At 38.2% G+C, this 27,792-nt stretch overlaps 7 protein-coding genes across 8 annotated transcripts; 4 read left to right on the plus strand and 3 right to left on the minus strand.

Annotated features, from left to right (window-relative positions):
• The first annotated feature begins 624 nt into the window (after positions 1–624).
• LOC141595917 (rho GDP-dissociation inhibitor 1-like) lies at positions 625–3,701 on the plus strand. The gene is made up of 5 exons (XM_074415876.1): positions 625–974; positions 1,127–1,193; positions 2,121–2,339; positions 2,453–2,577; positions 3,348–3,701. Exons 1-5 carry the CDS (start codon positions 723–725, stop codon positions 3,420–3,422), a joined length of 738 nt encoding a protein of 245 aa, XP_074271977.1. The 5' UTR covers positions 625–722; the 3' UTR covers positions 3,423–3,701.
• A 440-nt stretch (positions 3,702–4,141) lies between these two features.
• Positions 4,142–10,751, plus strand: LOC141595918 (uncharacterized). 2 transcript variants are annotated; one of them, XM_074415877.1, is made up of 10 exons: positions 4,142–4,347; positions 4,582–4,863; positions 6,014–6,258; positions 7,008–7,092; positions 7,260–7,445; positions 7,551–7,718; positions 8,844–9,056; positions 9,730–9,901; positions 10,045–10,216; positions 10,348–10,751. In XM_074415877.1, the coding sequence occupies exons 1-10, from the start codon at positions 4,315–4,317 to the stop codon at positions 10,478–10,480; spliced, it is 1,689 nt and encodes a 562-aa protein (XP_074271978.1). In that variant the 5' UTR covers positions 4,142–4,314; the 3' UTR covers positions 10,481–10,751. The 2 variants fall into 2 exon arrangements, with proteins under 2 accessions (XP_074271978.1, XP_074271979.1); XM_074415878.1 differs by having other exon boundaries at positions 4,144–4,347; positions 4,518–4,863.
• Positions 10,752–11,685: 934 nt separating this feature from the next.
• Positions 11,686–16,803, plus strand: LOC141595920 (acyl-CoA--sterol O-acyltransferase 1-like). Its single transcript, XM_074415880.1, has 2 exons — positions 11,686–11,701; positions 15,552–16,803. Exon 2 carries the CDS (start codon positions 15,584–15,586, stop codon positions 16,631–16,633), a length of 1,050 nt encoding a protein of 349 aa, XP_074271981.1. The 5' UTR covers positions 11,686–11,701; positions 15,552–15,583; the 3' UTR covers positions 16,634–16,803.
• Positions 11,712–15,526, plus strand: LOC141595888 (acyl-CoA--sterol O-acyltransferase 1-like). Its single transcript, XM_074415836.1, has 2 exons — positions 11,712–12,284; positions 14,123–15,526. The coding sequence occupies exons 1-2, from the start codon at positions 11,712–11,714 to the stop codon at positions 14,726–14,728; spliced, it is 1,179 nt and encodes a 392-aa protein (XP_074271937.1). The 3' UTR covers positions 14,729–15,526.
• Positions 16,804–16,905: 102 nt separating the features above from the next.
• Positions 16,906–18,700, minus strand: LOC141595919 (protein NRT1/ PTR FAMILY 5.5-like). Its single transcript, XM_074415879.1, has 2 exons — positions 18,033–18,700; positions 16,906–17,954 (listed from the first exon to the last, which is right to left on the minus strand). The coding sequence occupies exons 1-2, from the start codon at positions 18,605–18,607 to the stop codon at positions 17,066–17,068; spliced, it is 1,464 nt and encodes a 487-aa protein (XP_074271980.1). The 5' UTR covers positions 18,608–18,700; the 3' UTR covers positions 16,906–17,065.
• Positions 18,701–21,898: 3,198 nt separating this feature from the next.
• Positions 21,899–22,834, minus strand: LOC141597478 (protein NRT1/ PTR FAMILY 5.5-like). The gene has a single exon (XM_074417942.1). It carries the CDS (start codon positions 22,832–22,834, stop codon positions 21,899–21,901), a length of 936 nt encoding a protein of 311 aa, XP_074274043.1.
• Positions 22,835–25,728: 2,894 nt separating this feature from the next.
• Positions 25,729–26,988, minus strand: LOC141595921 (putative long-chain-alcohol O-fatty-acyltransferase 9). Its single transcript, XM_074415881.1, has one exon. The coding sequence runs from the start codon at positions 26,939–26,941 to the stop codon at positions 25,991–25,993; it is 951 nt and encodes a 316-aa protein (XP_074271982.1). The 5' UTR covers positions 26,942–26,988; the 3' UTR covers positions 25,729–25,990.
• Between the last annotated feature and the right edge of the window lie 804 nt (positions 26,989–27,792).

A 27,792-nucleotide genomic window follows, 5' to 3' on the forward strand; every position in this document is an offset into this window, starting at 1 on the left:
ATCCTCCTAAGTAGAAAGTCATGACTTAGATCATCAACCCAATCATTTTTCACTTTCTAACCAATTACCTCTCTCCATATTATATCACTTTTTCATATATTTTTTTTATTAATTATTAATATTGTTAACTAATCACATATCCCCATATATAAGTCATGAATTTGGTCAATTTGCTCCACCAAAGATCACAAATTGACCTCTTCTCTCCAAAGGTCATCGTAATTTTTTGATTAATTGGTAATTAGTATGACCAAGTAAGGTCATAACCTAACAATTGACATTTGAGAATGATCTTAATTTAAGTGTATTCCCAAAATCCACAATTCTTATTTTAATATTCCATTTTCTGTCCTCTCTTATGTTCAATTGTTTTACAGAATCTCATTTGTGACGGCACGTATCCGTCACTTTGGAGTGACGGATACCATTTTTCCTCACAAATGACCCATATAGAGGAGAGAGGGAAGCACATGAGAGTGCCCCACCTTATCCCCCTATTCATTTTGTGAGTGACATTATCCGTCACTTGCTCCGACCCGTCTTCCGCAAGACTTATTGCAATTGTTTACCTTTGCCGGGACCAACAAATCCAAACATTAAATATTTTTGGGTGCAATTCTCAAATTAGCCACTTTATATACACCCACTTTTTTCCTCATTGGATTTTATCTTCTATTAACTTCGATGACATTTTGATGTTTTAGTCAATCACTCAAAAAAACATGGGTTTTGATGAAAAGAAGACAGAAAATTGTGGAGATTCTAGTGAAGTTATGACAAATGTAGTTGATTCAAAAGATAAAGAAGTTGCTACAGTTACTGAAACTGAACAACAGTCTAACAAGGAGAAATTTGCAAGAGTAATGAGTGAAGATTCAATTCTTACTATTGATGATGATGATGAAGATGATACAGAAAATAAGATTGATTTGGGTCCTCTTTGTTCTTTAAAGGATCAATTAGAAAAAGACAAGGTTTTATTTTTTATTATTATTAATTATGATTGATAATTATGCTTGATTTTGTTGTTTTTGTACTAAAGATGATATTTTTATGCTTTTTTGGTATGTAAAGTTTTGATCTTTGTGTTTATTTGGTTGTTTATGATGTGGGTTTTCTCTGTTAGGATGATGAGAGTTTGAGGAACTGGAAGGAGCAATTGCTTGGCTCTGTTGATCTTAATGCAATTGGAGGTAATTTTATAAAGTTTTGTATTTACCTCGCAATTTACTGGAGCCCTTAAAATTCTGTAAGAATACAAAGTATTACTCCTGTATAGTACTAGCATGCTTTTGATACAAGTCTTAATAATTTGATTGTTTCTTTGTTGTTGGATTTCTTTGATATATAACATTGTAGCAATATAACTTTGGGTCTTATAGCACATGTAATGTTATGATGGTGGAATTCCAAACCAAGGGAGAAACTATTTGGCTACTCGAATTCGACCTCTAGGCAAGTAGGCTGATCTAGCATTGGTTCTGTATAGAAGAAATGCAGGCCATGTAGGGGAGGGGAAGGAATAGTTATCTATGGAAGAGATTCAAATCGATCCCTTGGTGCCGGGGTCTGTTATACTTTTACTCTTTCCAAACCAAGGGAGAACCATTCGGCTCTACTCGAGTCGACCACTAGGCAAGTAGGCTCACCTAGCATTGGTTCTGTATAGAAGTATAGAAGAAATGCAGGCCATGTAGGGGGAGGCATAGCTATCTATGGAAGAGATTCAAATCAATCCCTTGGTGCCGGGGTCTGTTTTACTTTGATTCTTCATTGTTGGGGTCATATCTGTGTCTAACACAATAACAGTCAAGGTTAAGGTATTGAATCTGTCACGACAGATGAATCTGACACTTTTCCGAGTCAAGACAGAAAGAATGAATACTGTGCCGAATAATGTTTTTTTAACGAAATTTAAGACTTTCTAAGTCTTATGTCTCGTACGTCTCTCTATTTCACCTTAAAATCTCTAAAATGTTATCAATTATATTTCAGTCCTGATATACTCCGTAGTTGTTTAGTTGTCCCTCTTTTGCTGTGACCAGATTAATTCGGTAGCCTTTGACAGTTTAGTTGTAGCTAATAGGCTTGGACTGATTTGCAATCACTTGGTATGGCAGACACTCTTGACTCAGAGGTGAAGATTCTGAGCCTTGCAATAAAATCTCCTGGTAGAGACGATATAGTTCTTCAGATTCCAGAAAACGGAAAGGTGAAGGGCACTTGGTTTACCTTGAAAGAAGGGAGTCCGTACAATCTGCAGTTCACATTTCAGGTCAACAATAACATTGTTTCTGGTCTGAAATACTCCAACACTGTTTGGAAAACTGGGGTAAAAGGTACGTCACCTTGTGGTTCACCATTTTTAAGTGTACTGAAACGAGCAAGCGGTCTTATTGGTACAAACATATTACGGAGTATTCAATATTCTAATTGGTGATGTTATTCACAGTTGATAGCATGAAAGAAATGCTCGGAACATTTAGTCCACAAGCGGAACCATATACACATGTAATGCCAGAAGACACCACTCCATCAGGCATTTTCGCTCGAGGGTCATATTCAGCCAGGACAAAGGTCAGTTTTGATATTTCCTTAGTAGTTTTTGTACTTGGCTATTCTCTGACACGAGTAGCTAAATCATTCAATTTGTTGGAGTAAAGATTAGTTATATAGAAATGGAGTAAAACCCATCGTCTAATTTCGCCTCTGGCTGAGAATGGTAGCATTGTGATTTCCTGTCAATATCAACAGATGGGCTTAGGATAACTTCCTGTAATTGTTGCAGGATGGTTATTGAACTATGTGAAACCATTGAATTCTTCTGCTTACTATTCATCAAAACATTCAATTGCCTTAACTTCCCTGTCATATCCCGCCTGCACCGTGGCCTAAAGAATTTAAACTAATGGCCCACGACATTTAGTTGTTTGACATATCACTTTCAGTTTCATGCAACAATGTTATTATCATCATAATGGTTGTTTGTTAAAGGCTGGTCAGCAAAGTCGGTTAATCTCTTACAAGTCGTGAACTGGTTGGCACACTCTTCCACGTGTCAGATACTCTATTAAGTTCGTATCATGCATTGCCCCTGTTAGGACTAAAAAAGAACCTTGGCTAAACCTTGTCATTGTCTAATATCCGACAATCAGTTTGATGAGCCCACCTTTGAAATTCTGAGTTTTCTGAAGTCGGAACCACGAAGGATTTAGATTTTAAGATTTGGTCTTTCATGCATTTGTTTCGAGTCTTTCTCTAGCCAAGTATACTTTACTATTTCATCCTAAGATTTGTAGTAACTCAATCCAGCTCTAACAATTGTAAATGAACTTTATTTTACACAGTTTGTTGATGATGACAACAAATGCTACTTGGAGATTAACTATACCTTTGACATCCGAAAGGACTGGCAGCAATAGCAGCCATATTGAAGATCTTCCTTCATTGCTTGTTACTCAAGCTGTTGGTCAATGCTTTCTCGAGTAGCTTAGTGTTCCATTTACACCAAACCAACATATTTCTTGTGTAATCTGAGAGTATGAAGGACCCATTGTGGTGAATCTATTTTGAGGTTTTGTGGAAATCGGAATAGTCAGTGGACCAAGTAGTTTTGATGATTTACTCATGTTAAACGGTGTTCTGAATGAATTTCATGTTCGTTATGATTTACTCCGTATGTTACAAGCATTTCAGCTGAATGTTTGCTATGTGTTCTTACAATTTGTGCGAGTAATGAACTATGTTGAATATCAGAAGTTAAAAATGATCATTACAAATTGGATCGAGGAAGTACTTAGATTAAAATTTTGCAAAGTATTAGTACCTATAATACTCGACATTTTTCCAACTTCTTATCAACTTCTCAATCTTAAATTTGTATTTGTATTGGTCAATTTCAAATTTGTAATTGTGTTGGTCAACTAGTACATATGTAAAAGTATAAAAGTATTAAAGTATTCGTATTGAGGCTCGTTCATCGCTATAAGACGATCTCAAGCACAAGATCTTTTTGCGTCTGGTCCGGTACAACCCTTGTCCACTAAGTTCAATTCAGTTCAATTTAGACGGTTTCAAACCAAAAGAAGATTGACCTATATCTATCCTAACACGTTAATAATCGGTAATTGGTTAGACTTCAAGTCGGACCCGAATCACATAGATGGGCACAGTTCTACCAAAATCAAGCTGTGAGGTCCAAATGTGAGCCCATAAATCACATTTTACTAATCCGCAACAAATTAACAACACACTGAAAATCAAATAAAACGGAGAGAGAAACCGAATTATATTCCCGCGAAAATTTCGCCATTGATGCAAACTCATACTTCCTCAACAAGCTTTCTGGTAATCTCCTTTTACTCTTCAGTTTATGTTACGATTTTCCTTTTTTTTTTTTTTTTTTTACGGTCTCTATACAATCACGTAGTAGTACAACTCATCAATTTGATTTAGGTTTTCTTGTAAATTATGCTTCAATTTTAACCTAATTGAATTGTTAATTCTTGATTAAACAGTAGCAGAAGTAGTAATTGTAGTTATAAAATAGAAATGGAGGTTGATGAATTGCCGTTTTCGAAGAGGCAAAGGCAGGAAGGTGTGTATGATGAGGCATTTGAGAGCGTTGTTTTGCCTCTAGTGTCGTACGATGAGGAGAACGAGGAAGAGAAGGAAAGGAGGCGGCAAGAGGCGATACTGCATCGTGTTGGTGAGTCAATTAGGAATGGAGTTAGGGTTTGTGATAGTAATGCGGATGATGATGATGATGATGATTGGGAGAGGTTTGGTGAAGATCAAGCGGTGAGAAATCAGACAGTGCAGGTTCGAAAGGATTGTCCTTTTCTTGACACGGTTAATCGTCAGGTGACTGAATCTTATCTCCTATTTGGTGTGTAATTTGCTTTTTTATTAATTGCAAAGTAACTTTGATTTGTGAATATTGTGTGAAATATGTATTGTTGGAAGATTGTTAAGGTAACTTGGCTAGCACTCAGTAATTGTTTGTAGTTGTTGAAGGTAGATGTTGGTATAATTAGCGTATTTGCTTTGATTTTCGTAAACTTGTGGCTTGAATATACTCGAGTTTTATATGTTTCAGACAGTCAGAGTTGTGTTAGTTTGGTTAGATTTGGTAGGCTAATTGATTATCATGATTTGGGTGGGGAGATCTTTGCACTTCGATAATTCTGTGTGAATTGCTTCGTAGATTACTGGCTAGGAACCCGGGATCTTGGTAATGTGGTTCTATATAATCGTTTGACTAGGAACTGGTTTTTATTGAATTTATCTTCTACCGGAACAAAAAGATTTGAACAGCTCTTGATCTTTGAGTATGTTACGTGAGGTTTTATGTGTTTGACAGCTTGGTAGTAGTTCATGTGAATTACTCTTTGCACTTCAGAGCTATTATCTTACCATCCAAGTTTTTACTGCATAATTTTCTTAGCCTGTTCTAGCGAACTTTTGTATTTTAACCATACAGTATTCAGGGCTAGTGAAAGAATGTTGCTTGCGGTATTAGTTCCCTATTCAAGCATGTCAAGCTGATCTGTTTCTGTTACTGCTCCTTGAAAGTTGAATACGTGAGCAGCAGAAATATGGGCTTCATTTTTGCCCCCCCTCTTTGGATACGTATATTGGACCTCCTAGCAGTCTTTTCTCACCACCGTTGCTAGAATTGAGGGCTTGAGGTCTTGAGTGAGAAATGACTGACCTTTTTTAGATGGAGCGGTAGAAAGGACCTATTATGATAAGACTGGATATTGCATTTCACAGCAATCTACAGAATCCGGTTGAGAATTGTTATTGTACGTATGGTTCTCAGGGGATTTCTGTCCTAGTGAATAGTTGGTTCCTAACATATAGAAATTCGATAAATCTGAGATTTTCTATTTTGGAATACTGATGTTTGATTGCAGCTAAATTGGAAAGTAATTTGCTTTCTGTTTATCTGATGCATAATTTGTGGATTGATCTCTGGTGCTAAATTTCCATCAACTCAAATTTTCTGTAGGTTCTGGATTTTGACTTCGAGAAGTTTTGCTCAGTTTCTTTGACAAACTTGAATGTGTATGCATGCCTTGTTTGTGGGAAATATTATCAAGGGAGAGGACCAAAGTCCCATGCATACACTCATAGCTTAGAAGCTGGACACCATGTCTACATCAACTTGCGGACAGAGAAGGTTTACTGTCTTCCTGATGGATATGAGATCAATGATCCATCTCTAGATGACATTCGCCATGTCCTGAATCCTAGGTATGTTCATACTTTTTAATTCATGGTCCGACTACTACAACAACAACAACGTTACCCCAATGCCTCAATGGCTCCCGCAAATTGCGGGGTAAGGGGGGGGGGGGTCGGATGTACGCAGCCTTACCCTTGTGTTAGCAACACAAAGAGGCTGTTTCCGAATGACCCAAGATGAAAATTGCGTCGAGAACTGCATTGAAGGACCGCTACTTCACAAAAGAAAGAAGTGCAGCCACTTTAGTGTGCCATTTTGATTTATTCCATTATAATCCATAACCAAAGAGTAAGGAGTCTTTGGCTCCATTGGAAATATGGAAATGTGGTTCAACTAAAACCATTGTATAAAATCTGGGCCATGAGTGCACTATTGGAACCGCTTTGCGAAGGTTTTTAAGGTTGTCGTGACTGCATTTTTAAGAAGGTATCAACCACACTTGTGGCACAATGACTGAGCTAAGACCGATTCCAAGATCAAGGTTGTTATTTATTACCCTGAGTGCAACCTCTTTGTGTTCTTGATAAAGGGATAAAGTTCAGTACTTCCAACCCCCTTACTGTCTTACCTTGATCTTTGGGGCAATGAGTTAATGTTGTTATATTGTTGAGTATTCAGCTCACCTTATTTGCGTGTACATGTTTATACTTTTTCTAAAAAAATTCTCTCCTCTAAGATACACACAGAGGTTTATGTGAACAGTCCAGAAAACTTTTAGTAATTTATTTTTCTGTTTTTTTTTTGTTTCTGTAACCAGGTTTACCTGTGGTCAAGTTGACGGGATAGATAAAAGCAAGCTTTGGTCAAGGGCTCTTGATGGTTCAGATTACCTTCCTGGATTGGTACTATTTTCACCTTTGTTATTATAAGGTGTTTTCTACTTTCATTGACATGCCACAAAATGAGAAATACACTTTTGGACAGGGTGTGGCATGAATGCACTTATACAATTTACGGTGCCTGTTATTAGCAGAATAATTTACTATTTGACCTGTTGTTTTCTCTTCAGGTTGGACTCAACAACATTAAGGAGACTGAATTTGTAAATGTTACCATTCAATCTCTTATGAGAGTTACACCCCTGAGAAATTTCTTCCTGATTCCAGAGAACTATCAACATTGTAAATCTCTCCTTGTTCATCGCTTTGGAGAGCTCACTCGAAAAATCTGGCACTCAAGAAATTTCAAGGGACAGGTAAAGCACACTGATGTTTTTGGCCTATGTGTCTGTAGTTGTTGCCTTGTTGGTCATATCACATTTATCTTTAGTTGTGTATAAATTTTTATATATTGGTTGCAGGTGAGCCCACATGAGTTTTTGCAAGCTGTGATGAAAGCCAGTAAAAAACGGTTTCATATTGGTGCACAATCTGACCCAGTTGAGTTCATGTCTTGGCTTCTTAATACTCTTCATGATGACCTCAAAAGTTCTAAGAAAAACTCGAGCATCATTTATCAATGTTTCCAGGTAACCTATCTGTCTGCACATGAATTTTTCCTGAAGTTTACATTTTAGTGTGAGCACACGAGTTTTTCCTGAACTTTACATTTTAGTGTGACAGTCTGTTAGAAATTACACACACTAAAGAATTGTATAAACTACATAAATAAAATACTTCAATAAAGGCTTCAAGTCAAGACAGAAATCGCTCTCCTTTACACTATAATCACCCCATATATAAATGTGCCGCTGGTCGAGCGAAAGGTCTATAGGACAAATAAAGCCTCATCAGATTGTTTGCACTAACTAGCTGATCTTAAATACCCTTGTTATAATAGCCTTCAAGGAAATCTTATGCATCTGCATAAGCATAATACATATTGACAATGTTTTGTGTATCTAAAAACAATCTAGAACAGACTTCTTTTATAGGAGGGAAACGGTGGTTTATTATCCTCATGGCAGTTAAATTGACTGTCATACATGTGCCTCTTCATGACAGTCACAATAACCGTCATTTAAATTCTCTTCATGACAGTCTTAGTAAATGTCATTCAGTAACAATGACTGTCCCTCATGTGCCTCTTCATGACAGTCATAAATTCTCCTCATGACAGTCTTAGTAATGTCACATACATGGCAGTAGCAATGACTGTCACTCATGTGCCTCTTCATGACAGTCACAATGACTGTCATTTAAATTCTCTTCATGTCACATACATGACAGTAGCAATGACAGTCATGTGCCTCTTCATGACTGTCATTTAAATTCTCTTCATGACAGTCTTAGTAACTGTCGCATACATGACAGTAGCAATGACGTCACTCATGTGCCTCTTCATGACAGTCACAATGACTGTCATTTAAATTCTCTTCATGACAGTCTTTCACATACATGACAGTAGCAATGACTATCATGATGTGCTTCTTCATGACAGTCATTTAAATTCTCTTCATGACAGTCTTTTTCACATACATGACAGTCTTTTTCACATACATGACAGTAGCACTGTCACTCATGTGCCTCTTCATGACAGTCACAATAATTTAAATTCTCTTACACGACTGTATCTTTTTCCATCTGTAAAAGACTTCTACTAGAAAATATATCCAACACAGTCATGTTTTGTTCTTAGCTGTTCTCTTTTATAGGGAGAACTGGAGGTAGTGAAAGAGATTCAGTACAAAGGTGCTCTTGAAAGAAGTGAAAATGATGTTCAGAATCAAGATCCATCTGCAGATGGTGCATCTGGAATTCCAAACGTTATCAGAGAACTTTCCAGAATGCCATTTTTAATGCTTGGGCTTGATTTGCCACCTCCGCCACTTTTCAAGGATGTCATGGAGAAAATTTTTATCCCTCAGGTATTTTACTTCCTTAGTATCCTTCTGATCATTGCAGGGACTTTTCCTTCTGCTGTCTGTTTAACTGTCAGTTCAACATTGTATCTCATTAACCTTTTCATTAGGACTGAAGTGGGCCTAGGATTATGTGCATAGTCATATGTTGTACTCTCTGCAGTGAAGGTCTCTATCACACTTCGATTAGCGGAGATAAATCTGTAACTGTCACATAAACTTTGTTATACTTGGCCTCTACTTTAATGCTGTCCTTCCTGTTTGCCACAGTCTTTGTTGCTAGCGCCCCCCACCCCCTACCCCCCGCCCGCCCGTTTTAAAGGTTAGGTATAAGGATATCTATTTATTGGAAAATGCGATCTTACGTCGGTTGTTTATCAATTTTTTTATGATAAGAATTCATTTGGAGGATGCTGCTACTATTTTGCTGTGCTTTTATGTTAGCCATAACTTCCTTTGGTTATGTCTGCAAAATGAGTTTTTCTTATACAACCACATTCGTATATCCTATTCTGAATTTGGTGTCTTTGAAGTGTGGCTATTGATGGCATGTCCCCTCTTTCATCAGGTGCTTTGGGTGTTTAGTTATATCATCATATCTTTCCTTCTCTAATATCTTTCCTGTGATGCTCATATGGAGTTGGCTGACCTGTGCTGGCTTTTAACCCCCCAATTCCAGGTACCACTTTTCAACATCTTGAAGAAGTTTGACGGGGAAACAATTACAGAAGTTGTACGTCCTCAAATAGCAAGGATGAGATATCGTGTTACCAGATTGCCTCCATATCTTATTCTGCACGTGCGCCGATTTACGAGAAACAATTTTTTTGTTGAAAAGAATCCCACCCTTGGTAAGTATCATATTGATGATATTTACTCGGTATAGAAATTTGTTGAATCAGAACGTACCTGCTGCAAATTTGTTAGTGACTCCATATAACTTCTGGTTGTCATTGATGTGCTCTGATTGTATCTTCTAAATGCCTTTTGTTAGTTAATTTTCCCGTTAAGAACCTTGAGCTGAAGGACTACATTCCTCTGCCTACTCCAAAAGAGGGTGAGAAATGGCGCTCAAAGTATGATTTGATTGCAAACATAGTCCATGAAGGCAAGCCTAGTGAGGGAACATACAGAGCTTTTGTTCAGAGGAAATCAGAGGAACAATGGTAAGTTCTTTTGTATCTACAGGAGGGTAGCAATCTCTTTTGACCACTTATTTCTTTTCTTATAGGGTTATTGTGCATTTGTCTTACAATATCGTGTGCACCCACTCACTCTGTGGTTTTTCAAATTTAAGGTATGAGGTGCAGGATTTACACGTTGTCGAAACTCTCCCTCAGATGGTCGCCCTTTCTGAAGCATACATTCAGGTCTATGAGCAGCAGCAGCAGCAGCAGCAGCAGCAGCAGCAGCAGCAGCAGCAGCAGTGAGAGTACAGAGATCTTTTGGTATGGTAGCAACATTATGAACATGCTGAAACTAATGCACATTTATAACTTGATTTTCGACTGAGAGTTAACTGAGAACCTAAGCGATGTGAAACTGTAGTATATTGTCCGCTCTTGCTCTGTCTTAAGGACATGTAAACTTCAAAGTTCAAACTAGTATATAACTTCACATGAACTTCGTTGACTACTAACGCTTCATCTCTTTCTGAATAATTTCTTCATAAGTTCAGTCAGGACTTGTGGGCTTTGATTTTATCTGGTGTCAGTCCTCTAAGGTGAAGCTCAACACATACTGGATCTGCTTTGACTCATTCCAAACCCAAATCGAATGACCCATTTGTTACCAGCCCTTTCTGTTGTGATTTTTGTTCTTGAGACATTTGAGTTTGATAAGAATCCATTCTTTCATTTGTTTCTGTATTCACACTAGGTAGTTTGGTGATCACTTCTTTTTTCCTAAAGACAGTCATGGCGTATGTACTAAGATGCAGTATTCTTCGTCACACTAATAGTATACGGGTGTAGGCAAGGTGAGTTGACGGTGTCATTGAGTTATGGACGTAGTCTGGTAGAATCACAGACATCAAAGTAGTTCTTGGGGGATGCCATTTGCGGCTCAAACTACAGCGGGAAATGCTATTAGTAATTTAGTACAGTGGGGAAATTGTCTCCCTACAATTCCCTTCCCTCTATTCTCTCCCTTTCCAAATTCCGCTATCTCGACAAAGAGTTGCTGTTTAATGGTTGACAAGATTATTTAGGTACATAGTTTTGGAAAATGCTTAATTTAAAATAAGTTATGCTTGTATTATCTATCCTTGTGTTGTGTGTTGTGTCAGTCTTATTAATTTTGGGGCACATGGTTTTTTATCAGTCTAACATGATGTCCAGCTTGTCAACAACCAAGAAATGCTGTGTTGAAATTAATAAAAATAGTTTTGCTGAAGAAATAGTATTATTAAATTTATGGTCTGATACGTGCTTCAGTATAATTAAGTGGTTTCCTTGAATTGTTGACCCTGAACAATTGATTAGGGTGGGAGAATTTGAGCTCTTATTTGTTATCAAAAGTAGCATAAAAAACCTTATGGTGGAGTTAGCAGAAGAAGAGTTATGGAACTTCGGCAAGGTATGGGTTTCGGTATTTGCCTCACTGAGTTATTGCCATGTTGCAGGCAAATTCACTCGCGAAGGTTTCACAAGGTTAGTAGCAATGCTTCCCGTAATCTCACTATTCCTAGTCTTACCATTAAACCTTACTTCTAATTCCCTTTATGGTGTGACCTCTTTCTTCATTTCCTGGCTTGCAAATTTTAAGCTCTTGCTTTTTGTATTTGGCAAACCTCCTCTCTCGCTAAACTCTCCCATCACCATCCTCCATTTCGTCGTGGTAGCTAGCTTCCCTATTGCTCTAAAATCTGACCAATGTTGCCAAGATACTAATGATTCCGAAATTAAGCGCAATCCAATATCAGACAATGTAGTCTTGCCTCTTATGTTCTTTCTTAGGAATTACATTACTAAAGGAGCATTTTTAGTTCTTCTTTTCTGGAAATTACATTATTATAGCTACTATATACACCTCATTGCTGTATGTTTAATCTATCTCATGTTAAAGCTGTTCTTAGGATGTGCTGCAAGCTTATCTAGGTTTTTGTTAGGAATAGAATTGGAGCCTCAGTTCAATGATCCTTTATCAACCACTTCGCTCCAAGACTTCTGGGGCAAAAGGTGGAACCTTATGGTTACCAACATCTTGAGGCCTACGATATATCTGATAAGAATACTCTAGAATAATATCTTTATTATTATATTGTATAATATCTTTGCTTATCTTGTAATTAGCAAATCTCTCGTAAATAGGCTAGTTATGATTTGTTTCCTTCTTATTCATATTATGTAGCTAGGGTTTACATAGATACTCACCTTGTAATTCATATAAATAGATATATTGTATGTCAATGTAATGTATGCAATTCTCAATATATGAAACCTTTCCCACAACTCTCTCTATTCTATCATGGTATCAGAGCCTCGTGCTCTTGATAAAGGTTAACGCCTTAAGAGTTGATCCTCTTCCGCTACCCACCACTCTTACCCCAAGAATTGCATCAAACGTACACCCGTCGCTTTCAAAACTCCGCAACCACCTTCTACGTATCACAACAATTCACCACCGTGACCACCAAAACCGACCGTCTCACCACCACCATCGTCATTCGAACTCAAAAACGACAGCCACCGCTGTTAGTCATACCACCACGAGTCTCTCCTGCATCACACGCATAAATATCGACACCCACCATAATTCGCATCTCCACAAAAAAAAAAAAAAAAAAACCCGACCCGTCATCAATCGTCACCATTCATAACCACCGTGATACCCTCATTCGACCACCTTGATACAATCCAGTTCGACACCTCCCATTCTCGCCTGCAAACCTAGTTTAAACCTCTCGGAAACCGATCCTAAGTCTCACGCAAATACACCACCAAACAGACCCCTGTTTTTACAAAAACAGAGGTTCTGACCAGCAGCCTTTTCGACCCTTTTTCACACCACTTAGGACTATTAACGACCCCGACTCTTCCAATATTCACAAAATTTGTAATCTCACGATTCCAAAACGTCCAAAAACTCGTATTTTCGTTACCGTTTGACCCTCCAACGACCTTAGCAAAGACCGTCTCAAAACACACTTTATTTTTCGAAAAATCGGCTAAGTTAAGATTATTTCAACACCTCCTTCTCCGACTGTCTACACGATCAACACGACCTCCGAATACCTGGCATCACCGTTTGACCACCCCTCAAAAACTTTGTTGTCAATTTGGCCACCCCTTATAATTTGTCATTCACACACGACCACCCTTTTTTTAACTTTATCGTTCTCTTAGACACTCCTACAAATTTTGGCCACAACTCGCTCGGTCAAACACTCAAATCTTGTTATCTATTTTTCACTTTCTCTTTTCTCAAAAAAAAAAAAAAAAAAAATGTGAAGCTTTACCTGTTGCATCAAACCCACCGTTCAAATTTGTTTTTCCTTGGCCATCACCAACACCCGGAATTGCAGCAAAACCCCATCAGATTTCACTCGCTAAAACGCTCCTACAACCTCATTCCACAGACCCAAATCACAAAGTCCTCTCATAACCAAATTCCAAACAGCAGCATTTCTTTCAAGCATTTGATTCAACACACTCAACCCATCATCAACGTACCCCATTTTCATATAAAGGTCCACAAGTGAACTACCAATATACAAATTCTCATCTAACCCACATAAAATCACTCTACAATGAACTTGAACACCCACAAAATAAAACCCATTATTACTACAAATGCTCAAAACAGACGAAAATGTCGAAGCGCTTTCTCTAACACCATGAACCACCATTTCTAGCACCCCTTCTCGTTTCTACCGGTACACTACTGTCTTCTCTCCAAGATCACTACCGTCTTCTCTCCAAGATCACTACCGTCTTCTCTCCAAGATTGGACTTTCCGTACCGACGTCCATCTTGCGGGGGCATGATAAGAATACTCTAGAATAATATCTTTATTATTATATTGTATAATATCTTTGCTTATCTTGTAATTAGCAAATCTCTCGTAAATAGGCTAGTTATGATTTGTTTCCTTCTTATTCATATTATGTAGCTAGGGTTTACATAGATACTCACCTTGTAATTCATATAAATAGATATATTGTATGTCAATGTAATGTATGCAATTCTCAATATATGAAACCTTTCCCACAACTCTCTCTATTCTATCAATATCAACCCTCACGTGAAATCTTCATTAAGATCATTGGCAGAAAGTTAGCTACATATCCGGCAGTAATGACCACGTTTATGGTTTCAGCCATTATGCACGAGCTCATTTTTTATCATATTGGACAAGTGCGACCCACGGTTGAGGTCACATGGTTCTTCTTGACTCATGGGTTCTTGGTTTGCCTTGAGATTGCTGCTAAGAAGCATGTGGCCGGAAAATGGGAGGTACCACGGTTGATTTCCGGCCCATTGACGTTGTCTGTAGTATTGGTTTCCGGATCCTGGCTCTTCTTACGACCTTTGCTTGCAACTGGAGCAGTCAGCAGAACACTGCAGGACTATGCTGCAGTTGTCTCATATCTAAGGTCTATGAGACCAGGATTATGGGAACACCTTTGCTTACAAAACATGTTTTCTTGGATTAAAACACCACCTGAGTATGTGTAACACTGACATCGTCACTTTTGACTTCATGTCGATTTTTCTCAGGTCAAAAATATCGTATGGGTTGAATGGGCTTTGATTTGGGTCATCATTGTGCCGAGTCATCACTGGGTTTGGGTTTTGTCGTGTTTGATTCTTCAGGTTGAGAGTATCATTTTCATGTTTGGGATAAGTCGTCGACTCGTTGTTTGGTTATTGATCGGGTTAGCTGATCAAGTCATGGATTATCCCGTCTCAATGGTTAAGGTTGGTTTAGGAGAAATCAATTCTCAATTTGACCGTGGACCAGTCCCGGTTTGTTTTGGCTCACCATATTTTCGGGTTCCATCTGGCCGGGCTTGAGGGTCCACTAGTTATGGTCGGATCAGCTTAGGCCAAGGGAGTTGTTACCTACTCATGGCGAGAAACAAAAAAAAAATTCCAAAATGATGTATGGAATAAGTTTCTGTGTTCTTTCTTTTTGGTGGTTGCATACTTGCATTTACCCTGTAGTAAACAGGGCTGATGCTGAGAAGCTGAAATTGTCGGCGGACGAAAATTTTGCAAGCGAATGATGATATTTCCGTTACTCTCCAGGATACATAAGTTTCTATTACCCATCACGTTGTCCTACAAAGTTGAGTAAGAAGAGAATACTCTTCCAGCTTTTAATCACGCAAAAAATGCTATGTCCAACTTCATAAAGGAGTTTTCAGCAGTTATTCGTGTCGATACGCTCCTGAATTTATATTTTTTTTAAAGCAGAAACGTGATTTATGATACTGTCTCAAACGTTCTTCCTGATAAAGTAGTTCTCTAAAAATGCTATTCTTGAACATGTGGTTAGGGTGGAAGAACTCGGTCCAAGCTGTAGCAGACATGGTGGAGCTAGCAGAAGACGAATTATGGAACCTAGGCAAGGTATGGGCTTTGGTTTTTGCCTCGCTGACTTATTGCTATGTCGTAGGCAAGCTTACTCCCAAAGGTTTTACAAGATTAGTGGCGATACTTCCTGTGATCGCTTTATTTCTAGTGTTACCTCTAAAACTCACTTCTATTTTTTTCTGTGGCCTGACCGCGTTCTTCATTTCTTGGCTTGCGAATTTCAAGCTCTTGCTTTTCGCATTTGGGAAACCCCCTCTCTGGTTAAATGCCCCTCTCCCCTTCCACCATTTTCTCGCAGTTGCTAGCTTCCCCATTAACATGCATTCGGGACACAATAACAATAACAATAACAAAAATATACTCGTGTATTTTCCTTGGAATTATATCGTCAAAGGAGCAATTGTAATCCTCTTGTCCTGGATATTATATGGTTACAACGACTATATACATCTAAATGTTTTATTGATTATCTATATTGTTCTCGTCCAATTCAATCTCGAGGTGATCTTAGCATGTGTTGCTGGCTTAACCAGATTTTTCCTAGCATTAGAATTGAAACCGCAATTCAAGGATCCGTTATCAAGCAACTCTATCCAAGATTTTTGGGGGAAGAGATGGAACCTCATGGCAACCGACATCTTGAGGCCAACGGTATATCAACCCTCACGAGTGCTCTTCACTAAAATCATTGGCCAAAAGATGGCTTTATATCCCGCGGTCATGACCACATTTATGGTTTCCGCCATTGTGCACGAGGTCATTTTTTTCCACTTGGGACGCACAACACCTACATTTGAGATCACATGGTACTTTCTAGGACACGGACTCTTTCTTTGCCTGGAGATTGCTGCTAAGAAGCACTTTGCCGGAAAATGGGAGGTACCATGCTGGTTTTCCAGGCTAGTAACCTTGTCTTTTATAGTGGTTACGAGTGTTATGTTTTTCATACCGCCCTTGCTTAGAATTGGATCCTACAGCAGGATGCTAAAGGAATATGCTGCGGTTTACTCGTTTCTGAGGTCTACGAGCCAGGTTTTATGGTGACACTAGATGTAAAAGATGCTAAACCACTAGTATATAAGAACTGTTTTTCTTACATTAGGTGAATTGCAGTTGGTATTTACGAATAAGGCACTGATTGGTAAAACTAATGATGTCGGAGCCGTAATTTGTGAACAAAGTTCATCAAATCCATCAATTTATGTTCATTTCAAGACTAGCAAACTTCAAGCTCCTGCTGTTTGTTTCCGCCATGCCTCTTAATTTCGACCCTCATCCTCATTCCCTTATTTCGTTATATCGTACAGACTACATAGTATTTGCTTAATGGCTCATGCCTCCTTTTACATATATAAAGAAAAAAATCAGAATACAAAAAAGACTTACGTAAATTTGCTAACCAAACAAAGGAAAATGATATTTTGAGTTTATAGGTACAAATTTCCTTTTCGAATTCTCATCTTTTGGATACATGTATTATAACCCTGGTTGAAATAGATTAGTTTCGGTTTCTTCATACTCAGGCTCCTGTAACTCCTCTATGATTACATCCTTGTATCTATAAAAGCTTGCCACAATAATATAGACACAAAGATTTGCAGCACTTAATGCAGCTAAAACCCAATAATACTTATCTAAGCGACTCGTATTTAATGTACTCCGAAACCAACTAATACCGCTCTTTTCTTCGCTTATTTTTCCAACCAGATGGACTGCCAATGCACTCCCCATCATTCCGATCCCAAATACCGTGCTAACGAAGAATCCAAAGTACTTGATCATTGCAGGTGGAGCTTGATCGATGACTAAATACGACACGCTCCACTCTCGAATCCCATCTAACCCGCCAAGCAATAGAAATTGTGGCAATAGCCAAAACACGGTCATAGGCACTCTTTCATTTGGTTTATCGATTAAGCCATTGCTTTCGACGGTTTTTAGCCTTTTCGATTCGACCAGTCCAGCTATTATGCAACATAATATCCCCACTGCCATCCCTACGGCCACCCCTACAGGAGGGACATAGCGTCTACATGATGCTCGTGGGCCACGAATACACTTAGCCACAAATTTAACGAAGTATTTGGTAACGAGGGTCCTACCTTGGTCGTAGAACCATAGGAAAATGATCAAGGGGACTTTGAGTCGGCCGACTTTAGGGTTCAAGGTCTTGGCTTGTTCAAGAAAGTATGTGTCGCCAATGGCCGATACTACTCCACAAAATATCAAGGTTATCCACAACGGTATCATGCGTATTGCAATCTTGGTCCCTTCGACTTCTGTTACCCTGCAAAGTCTCCATCTATTTTTTGATTGTTGCTCTAATCCTGGCTCTTGTAGTACAATAGCCGCCTTGTCTAGACACCTGCGACGACATATATGAGTACATTTCTTCCAAATCCTATTTAGATCAATAGAGTTATATCGAATACAAGTACAATACCTTAGGCAATTGGTATGGGGCAATAACAAGACATTTTCTTGGACATCACGGTTTTCATGCAGGTCATTCACATCCTGAGGACGTCTACAAAACATCTTAGAGAAGGCTGCGACAAAGACGCGGAATATGACAGTGATGGCACTTCCATTCGGCTGAACATAATTGTATGAGCGAACCCCACTTATATAGACAAGAAGCGAAGCCAATGCAAACAAGGCACACACGCCGAATTGAACACTCCATGCCTTGACTAAACTCACTACCAGGATTCCAACAATTGCTATTAAAACGGTTAGGAAAAACCCACGTATAGGGCGAGACATTAGGCAACACATTTTACAACATCCAACGTCATCCTCTCCCATGGAGCGTTGTGTAGCTCCGAAGAATTCAGTGACAACATTTTCCATTTGTTCAGCAATGAAGTAGGGAAGAGACGCCATGTGACCAGCCATTCCTACAGATGTAAAGCCTAAGGCCGTGTAAAAGAGGTATCTTTGCTTATCTTCGATACATTCAGGCTTGTATTCTGTGCAGTTTCCGTTTGACTTGGCCAGTACCGGTGGCGTTGACATCCACAGCAGCCCAAGTCCCTACATGATACATGAATTAGTCCTGTTTCAAGTTTTCGCAACTTTAATTCTAAACTTGAAAGCTCATTTCGAGAACCCTATGGCCTTGTTTCGATGAAGGAATTGAGTAGAATAAGGATTTCTGACTCAACTCGTGTCTGATAAACAAAAATTTTGATCGTAAAACCAAATTCATGTTACATACTCCCTCCGTTCCAATCATTTGTTTACCTTTGATAAAATACCCCTCGTAGTGATCAAAGATAAACAAATGAGCGAGACAGAAAGAGTAATTGCGAGTAATATTGAGTTCTATGCACTTAAATCAATTAACACTTGAATAACACTTGAATAGTTGAAATTACTATGGATTGTTTACTAAATAATTCGTATGGATTTGGTATCAGGAATCAAGGAATAAAAGAAAGTCGTGAGAGATGAAATGATTCACTAACAAGAGTGTAGGAGAGACTGGTGAGCAGGAGGACGCAGAAGTTACCCACGAACGCGTCAGCGACATACACAAACACGACAGGAAGTACATAGGCAGACCCTCTCCAGATATTGATAATGGCAGCGGCATGCGTAAAATCAAGCTTCCAAACTTCAGTCAAGTATGTCACCATCATCCATAGTACATAATAGGCGAATATGTCCGCCCACATTAACCCTGCAATCGATATGTGTGAATTACATATATATAGACAAATACGAGTACATAACTTGAATGACACAAATATACAATGGAGATCGGAGAGTTACCTGCTATACGCGAAAGTGTCCCCATATTTGACTTATAATATCACAGTTATTTCACTAAGGTTAAAGTAATTGGGTCGACACGGCTTTACTTAATATATATGTGCATTTGCCTATAAAGGACTTCAAGGTAACTTCAAGGTAATTACTTAATTAAGTAATTGGGTCGACACGGGTTTACTAATATATATGTGCATTTTTATGCAACTATACTAATATATATATATGTATGTGCATTTGCCTAGAAAGTACTCCAAGGCAACTACTCCGTACTAGAGAAAGATTTGTATATGTAAGTTGTTTTCTTTGCAAATTGCAATTTTAGTTCTTATCTTATACTCCCACTATACAATTTAAGAAGTTATTCAAACTTTATCTTGCTCAAAAGTCAAAGTCCTATGTATTAGAGATGACTTAAACATCCAATTATGTGAAGTCAACCATTGTTACATCGGTAAGGGTAAGATTATTGGTAGTTTTGAGACAAAATTCTTACTCAAGATTACCAATAATCTACCCTACTCTCGATAAAGTTTTAAGTTGAGTCTTGTAAATCCAAGTAAAGACTTTGGGTGAGTCTTGACCCACCTTAAAGGAAAATTAACCAATGAGTAAATCTCATGTGTCATTTCTTTTTTTTTGTGAAAAAAAGGAGTAAAGTGGAAAAGTAGAGTCTGAGGTGAGTCTGACGGATAATGTATAAAATCTGAGGTGAGTCTGAGGTGGGTCTCTACAATAAAGAAATAATAAAAGTTAGTGAAAAGCTGATGTGACAGAGTCTTAAGACTTGAGAGAGTCTTAATTACCGATAATCTCACCCTAAGAGAAATGGTATGAGAATGAGAAATCCATTGATGGACTTGAAATATTATGTAAATGTTTATTTATTGGATGAAAAATCGATAGCTTACATTTACTTTATTTTTTAAGGGAAAATAAAATAAATGTAAACTATTAACTGAGACAGAGGTAGTAAATGAACTTATACATTAGTAACATGTCACACAATAAAGTAAATGAACTATTGTATACATTAGTAACATTACTATATACTCCCTCTCATCCAAACCAAAGGTTACATTTGACTTTTTGGCACTATTCATGATTGTAGAGAATCTTTGATATTATTAGTAATGTATAAGAGAAAACATAGTCATGCGAGATCTTGTTTGATTCATCGTCATGAATGTTATAAGAATATCAAGTTTTTATAATTTTTAATAATGTGTAACTAAAGATATTCACGTTGCAAAACGCGTCTCGGCAAGCGTAATAAAGTCAAATGTAACATTTGGTTTGGATGGGAGGGAGTATACGTGATAACGTGCACCCAAATCATTCATCCTTTGAACGTAGAAATAACAGACTTTGAGATTTCTGACATTTTTAGTTAAATTTTTCAATTTTTTTTTAAATGTACATTACCTGTTCGTCCTGTTTAAAATTTTTCGCCCCTAAGTTCAAATCCTGGCTCAGTCACTGTCTGTACTATGTAGCCTTGAATCTTCTGAGAATATGCTCGAATTCATAAGAGAACAAAAAGATGGTATGACAAGCGAATTTTGAGGTTTGAGATTGGAATTTAGTTGTTTTTTTTTCTAAATCATGATTTAAACTATTTTGAGGCAAGTTCCCCTCGATGTGGTCCGGTCCCTTGAAGTCACTACAATATTTCCATATGGATCGGTTAAGGCCGGTCTCTAGGCTCTAGCGATGATGAAAAGGGAAGTTTTAATTAAGATCAATGATCGCAGGTGATCCAATTCCCGATAAAATGCCCTTACACTTTCCGTCCAACCAACCGTCATTTGAGCCATAAGACCATCCCCAAGCAGTGGTCACGCTAACTAGGTCACGACCCGATTTTACTCTTAATTCCACCTTATTAACCTTGACCTATTTTCAGCCTCCCAAGCAGAAGGTCGCGACCTAGGTCATCAACCCAATCATTTTCCACTTCACAACATTCCCAATCATACCCCACTATCATATTATATTACTTTTTTTATTATTTTTTTATTGTTCCACCAATCAAATTTGGACACATAGGAGGTCACATAAGTGGTCAATTTGTGACCAAAGTGACCAAGTTTGGTCACAAATTGACCTTTGGTCACAAATTAACAACTTTGGTCACCAATTAAGTACCTTAATTACCCCATTAACCATGACCAAGCAAGGTCATGACCAAGCAATTGACCTTGCTTGGGGATGGTCTAAGGATTGAGCTAGGTTCGCGACTTTAAACAAGCGCTTTTATAGACCGACTCTTCCCCCTTTTCTTTATCTCACAAAACAAACCTGACCCCTCATCCATTTGTGAAACTAGCTAGCGCAACATTATTCATTACTTTTAGCTAATTGATCAATTTATGTTCATCAAATACATTAATTTTTGTCGGAGTATTCGCTTAAGTCCGTATACTATAAAGAGTATTCGCTTAATGGCCCGTGCCTCCTTTTGCATATAAAGAAGAAATCAGAATACGCAAAAAAACTCGAATAAATTTGCTAACCAAACAACGGAAAATGGTATCATAACTCTGGTTGAAATAGATTGGTTTCGGTTTCTTCATGTTCAGGCTCCTCAAACTCCGCTATGATTACATCCTTGTATCTATAAACGCTTGCCACAATAATATAGACACAAAGATTTGCAGTACTTAATGCACCTAAAACCCAATAATACTTATCTAAGCGACTCGTGTTTAATGTACTCTGAAACCAACTAATTCCGCTCCTTTCTTTGCTTATTTTTCCAACAAGATGGACTGTCAATGCACTCCCCATCATTCCAATCCCAAATACCGTGGTTACTAAGAATCCAAAGTACTTGATCATTGCCCGTGGAGCTTGATCGATGACTAAATCTTTCACACTCCACTCTCGTATTCCATCTAACCCGCCAAGTAATAGAAATTGTGGCAATAGCCAAAACACGGTCATAGGCACTTTTTCGTCTGGTTTGTAAATTAAGCCATTGCTTTCGACATTTTTTAGCCTTTTCGACTCGACCAGTCCAGCTATTACACAACATAATATCCCCACTGCCATCCCTACGGCAATCCCTGTTGGCGAGATATAGCGTCCACGTAATGCTCGTGGGCCTCCGATACTGTTCACAATTTTAACAAAGTACTTGGTGAAGAGGCTCCTACCTTGGTCGTAGAACCATAAGAAAATGATCAAGGGGACTTTGAGTCGGCCGACTTTTGGGTTCAAGGTCTTGGCTTGCTCAAGAAAGTATGTGTCGCCAATGGCCGATACTACTCCACAAAATATCAAGGTTATGCACAACGGTATCATGCGTATTGCAATCTTGGTCCCTTCGACCTCTGTTACCCTGCAAAGTTTCCATCTATTTCTTGCTTGTTGCTCTAATCCTGGCTCTTGTAGTACAATAGCCGCCTTGTCTAAACACCTGAGATGATATAAATGAATACATTTCTTCCGAATTCTATTTAGATCCATAATTTTGACCTTAAATAGATTTGGGTCTTGCTTAGATAAATTGTCATGGAATGTAATCGGGGTTAATTAAAACGCAAAATCGGGCAAAATTTTATGAATCTACGTCATGTCAGTCAGAACATGATCTAGGTGGATGACCCGTACTTAGAACTAATAGGAATAAATATAATAGTTGTGCCTCTACCATCACCTTAAGGTTTTGGTCATGGTATCGGGAGCCAATGTGACCAAGAGGTCACGGGTTCAAATCCTGGCAGCCTTCAATAACTATTCAACACATGGTATGAGGGAGCCTGTGCACTAACCACTCTTCAAGCCTAATGGGCACTCGAGTGAGGGAGTGTAATAAGACTAAATAGTTGGGCATCAACCATCACCATAAGGTTTTGGCTGAGATGGTTTACTTGCGAATACAATACCTGAAGCAATTGGTGTGCGGCAATAAAAAGACATTTGCCTGGACTTCACGGTTTTCATGCAGCTCATTCACATCCTGGGGACATCTACAAAACATCTTAGAGAAGGCTGCGACAAAGACGCGAAAGATGGTAGTGATGGCACTCCCTTTCGGCTGTTTATAATTGTACGAGCGAACCCCACTTATAAAGACAAGAAGCGAAGCCAATGAAAACAAGGCACACAAGCCGAACTGAACACTCCATGCCTTGACTAAACTTACTACCAGTATTCCGGCAATTGCGATTAAAATGCTTAGGAAAGACCCACTTATAGAGCAACACATTTTACAACATTCATCGTCACCCATACTCTTGAATTGTTGAGCTGTTCCGAAGAATTCAGTGTTAGCATTTTCTATTTGTTCAGCAATGAAGTAGGGAAGAGACGCCATGTGACCAGCCATTCCTACAGATGTAAAGCCTAAGGCAGTATAAAAGAGGTATCTTTGCTTATCTTCGATACATTCAGGCTTGTATTCTGTGCAATTTCCGTTTGACTTGGCAAGTACTGGCGGCGTTGACATCCACAACAGCCCAAGCCCCTACATGATACGCGAATTAGTCCTGTTCAAGTTTTCGCAACTTTAATTCTAAATATGGCCTTGTTTGGATGAAGGAATCGAGTAGAATAAGGATTTCCGACTCAACTCGTGTCCAATGCAATAAACAACAATTTTGATCCTAAGACCGAATTTATGTTACATACTGCCTCCGTTCTAGTCATTTGTTTGCCTTTGATAAAATACCTCTCACAGAGAATATAAAAGATAAACAAATGAGCGAGACAGAAAGAGAAATTGCGAGCAATATTGAGTTCTATGCACTTAAATCAATTAAAACTAGAATAGTTGAAAGTACTATGGATTGTTTACTAAATAATCCGTATGCCTTTGGTATCAGGAATCAAATAAGAGAGATGAAATTATCACTAACAAGAGTGTAAGAGAGACTGGTGAGCAGGAGGACGCAGAAGTTACCAACGAACGCATCAGCAACTTGGACAAACACGAAAGGAAGTACATAGACGGAACCCCTCCAAATATTGATAATGGAAGCAGCATAGGAAAAATCAAGCTTCCAAACTTCAGTCAAGTATGTCACCATCATCCATAGTACATAGTAGGGGAATAAGTCCGCCCACATTAATCCTACAATCGAAACATGTGAATTACATATATATTTATATATAGACATATACGAGTACATAATTCGATTGACACAAATATACATTGGAGATTGGAGAGTTACCTGCTATACGCGAAATGGTGCCCATATTTGACTACTGCTATCAGACGGTTTTAAGCAAAACCAACTAATGATCGACAAATATGTATGTGTATTTGTCTAGGAAGGACTTCTAGGCAACTACTTTGCAAATTGTAATGTTATGTTATACTCCCACTATACAATTTAGGACGTTATTTAAAACCTTAACTTGCTAAATGTACGCTCAAAAGTCAAAGTTCCATGTGTTTGGGTTGTTGTATTATTAGAGATTTAGAGATGACTTTAAATTTTCAACCATGTTAAGTCAACTAATAATTGTTAGTATATTGTAAGAGAATTGGTCTGAGAATTTCGTTGATGGGAATAATGGGATAGAAATAGTATGTAAAAATGTTTATTATATATTGGAAGAAAAATCGATAACTTGCCAAGTGAAACCCGCAACAGCTACTTGGGTACGTGAATACGTTATAAATAAACTCCTGGATATACGTGATAGCTTGCAATCCAAGACATATCAAGTCATTTAAATGATGGACTGTGAATCTGTGATTAAGATCAATGATACACGTCTCAACTCTCAAGCATTATGTAACTAAGGAGGTGGCTCACGATTTTAAACAAGCGCTTCTATAGACGACCCCCCACCCCACCCTCTTTATTACTTATCTCATAAAACAAACCCGATAGTGGTGGAGCGAGTGGGGTGCTAGCTGGGGCGCTCGTCCCCGCTGGCGTTTGAAAATTACGAAATTTTTAGTTAAAATTTTCAAATTTTTTCGAAGTCCCCTTATAATATTACCCTTCCGCCCTCGCTGACTTAAAATCCTGGCTCCGCCACTGTTAACCCGACTATGCTTAATGAATTAGAATTATCGTCACCATAACTAATAACTAAATACTCTTAAGCCTTAAAGATTTAACTAATAAATACTCGATAGTAAGTGAAGATTTTACGTCCTAAAAGAAAGCCAACAACTCCATAATATGTACGTACTATACATGGCCATTAAATTGCACCAAAAAAAAAATACATGGCCATTATTAAATTCACATTATCTATTGTCCTTTAATTTCGGCTCTTATCCACTTGTGACACTAGCTAGCACAACATTCATTACTTTTAGCGAATGGAAGAGCGAGTCGTTGATAAACACTGGTGGAGTGAGAGGGGCTAGTAGAGACGACGCTCGTCCCCGCTGAGAAATGAAAAATCCAAAATCTATAGTTAAATTTTCGAAAAAATTTCAATTTAATATTGTGCCATTACTCGTTTGTCCTGCTGAAATTTTCCGCACCCTAACAACAAATCATAACTCCGCTACAGTCCCTAAACAATGAAAAATGAATTGTTAATTAAACCCTATCCCTCTAATTACATAACTAAGTCAAACCCTCCTAAAATTCGATCCACAAATTAAAATTTTTTAACTTCAAATCCTGACTCGGCCGATCACTTACTTGCATATCATCACAAGTCACACCCCATCCCTGCAATTCTCCAAACTGGAAGGACTAGCAACCAATAAGATGAGGTCAACACGAAGCCAAGAGTCAAACCTACTGACAAAATCGGATGAGGAGTTGACCAACCCAGGGTTCGAACCCACAACCTCTTGATTCCAATCTCAAGAGCCATGCAAAAACCTTGCAACACAAAAAAGTACGTGACTTCCCATGTAGGCTTCATACCACAAGTCATATGGTAAAACATAATCTCATGCATGATCCCTGATACTATAAGCGCCATAATCAATGCTAAAACCCTAGCAAAGCCGCCATTGTTGTCGTCAAGGTACCGTTTCATGGCTGCGTTTATTGGATCGTAAATCGTTTCTCTAAGAACATTAGATGAGATCCTATTCCATCTTTTTCCCCAAAAAACTTGTAGTGACGTGGATTTATGAGGTTGGTTTATTAGAGGAATTAGCTCAAACTGTGGCATTGTACACAAATCACAAAAAATAACGACACATAATGTCGAAAAACTTAGGGTTATATCGCGGAAAAAGAATATTATTGTTGAGAGTACAAGGATTAGTAGAATATTTCGTAATAGTGATGAATATGATGATGAAGGTGATGAAGAAGACCGAGATTTGATTTTTAAAGGAAACACGGCGACAGCCACAAAATCCGTAAAAGTGTTAGATAGGGCAAGATCGCCCTGGTCGAAGGCGAAGAGGACGAGCTTGAAACTCGAAATCCAAGAAATGAAAAACGAGGTGAATCCTCTAAGGAAAATAGAAGAAGGGAAGTACCAAGGGACGGTAAATAGGGCATAGAATACACCAAGCATGGATATTAACCTTAGTATGCCCTTAGGCAATTTCTTGGCTATGAAGTAAGAAAATCCATATGATATGAATAATATTGAAAGTAATTTGATTAATGGTGATGAAAAAATATAGGCAGATGCCATGAATTTATTTGTGATGAAGCTAAGCAACTCTAAAACCACCTACAAAATACATATTTATATGAAAATAGTGAATAAATAATGAATAAATAGTGAATAAATAATGGACCGATTTAATGACTTTGACTATGTTAGGACCAAAATAATCGGTTGAGAAGATGGAGTAAATAGCGACATACCGTACAATATAGGTAATAGTTATTGACGTGTTGTGTTCAATGAATAAACTTTGGTCCGATCATTTATTTACCTATTTTATTTTAGGTCGTCTAAGTCGTCTCGATTAATTGTTTAAATAAATAATCGTGACAGAGGGAGTAACAACTTAAATAAACAATAAATATTTATTTTAAAATGTGAACAATTTCTAAAGATTTGCAAGATATTCTCATAAAAATGCAAATGTATTCTCATAAAGAATACATTTGCAAGATTTGTCGGTGGTTGGGTCGGTGGTTGTAGTGGTGGGCCAGCGGCGGAGCCATGATTTGCTCTTAGGGAGGAGTGGGGATGAGTAATAATATGAGGCACACTCGAAAAAAATTCGAAAAATTTAACTAAAAACTTCGAAAAACTCAACCGGAGGGGGAGGGCGACCGCCTCTGCTAACCCCCTAGCTCCAGTACCACTGGTGGTGGTGACCGGTGGGAGCAGGGATAGCGTAGGTTAGAGGAAGGCACTTTGATTGTGGAATATGGGGAACAGTAGAACACTGAAGTTCTCATGGCTTGATTATAATCCATAAGTGGGCTAATATCTTTTTTATTGGGCACGTCCTATGCTATAAGACGGTGTTATAAAAGAGTAGCCGAATAAAACACGACAAACTTTTTTTTTACCCGTATTTTGACTAT

Source organism: Silene latifolia, chromosome 8 (genome assembly GCF_048544455.1).
Source record: "Silene latifolia isolate original U9 population chromosome 8, ASM4854445v1, whole genome shotgun sequence".
NCBI lineage: Eukaryota > Viridiplantae > Streptophyta > Magnoliopsida > Caryophyllales > Caryophyllaceae > Silene > Silene latifolia.

What these genes read in the sequence shown, in the direction of transcription:
- LOC141595917 (XM_074415876.1), top strand. Translation starts at nt 723, where the DNA reads ATGGGTTTTGATGAAAAGAAGACAGAAAATTGTGGAGATTCTAGTGAA. An exon ending in TGATCTTAATGCAATTGGAG is followed by an intron (nt 1,194 to 2,120) that starts GTAATTTTATAA and finishes TTGGTATGGCAG; the next exon opens with ACACTCTTGACTCAGAGGTG. An exon ending in CATATTCAGCCAGGACAAAG is followed by an intron (nt 2,578 to 3,347) that starts GTCAGTTTTGAT and finishes TATTTTACACAG; the next exon opens with TTTGTTGATGATGACAACAA.
- LOC141595918 (XM_074415877.1), top strand. Translation starts at nt 4,315, where the DNA reads ATGCAAACTCATACTTCCTCAACAAGCTTTCTG. An exon ending in CAGATTACCTTCCTGGATTG is followed by an intron (nt 7,093 to 7,259) that starts GTACTATTTTCA and finishes TTTTCTCTTCAG; the next exon opens with GTTGGACTCAACAACATTAA. An exon ending in CAAGAAATTTCAAGGGACAG is followed by an intron (nt 7,446 to 7,550) that starts GTAAAGCACACT and finishes TATTGGTTGCAG; the next exon opens with GTGAGCCCACATGAGTTTTT.
- LOC141595888 (XM_074415836.1), top strand. Translation starts at nt 11,712, where the DNA reads ATGCTTCCCGTAATCTCACTATTCCTAGTCTTACCATTAAACCTTACT. An exon ending in CGATATATCTGATAAGAATA is followed by an intron (nt 12,285 to 14,122) that starts CTCTAGAATAAT and finishes TCTCGTAAATAG; the next exon opens with GCTAGTTATGATTTGTTTCC.
- LOC141595920 (XM_074415880.1), top strand. Translation starts at nt 15,584, where the DNA reads ATGGTGGAGCTAGCAGAAGACGAATTATGGAACCTAGGCAAGGTATGG.
- LOC141595919 (XM_074415879.1), bottom strand. Translation starts at nt 18,607, where the DNA reads ATGTCAACGCCACCGGTACTGGCCAAGTCAAACGGAAACTGCACAGAA. An exon ending in CCCCATACCAATTGCCTAAG is followed by an intron (nt 17,955 to 18,032) that starts GTATTGTACTTG and finishes ATGTCGTCGCAG; the next exon opens with GTGTCTAGACAAGGCGGCTA.
- LOC141597478 (XM_074417942.1), bottom strand. Translation starts at nt 22,834, where the DNA reads ATGGATCTAAATAGAATTCGGAAGAAATGTATTCATTTATATCATCTC.
- LOC141595921 (XM_074415881.1), bottom strand. Translation starts at nt 26,941, where the DNA reads ATGGCATCTGCCTATATTTTTTCATCACCATTAATCAAATTACTTTCA.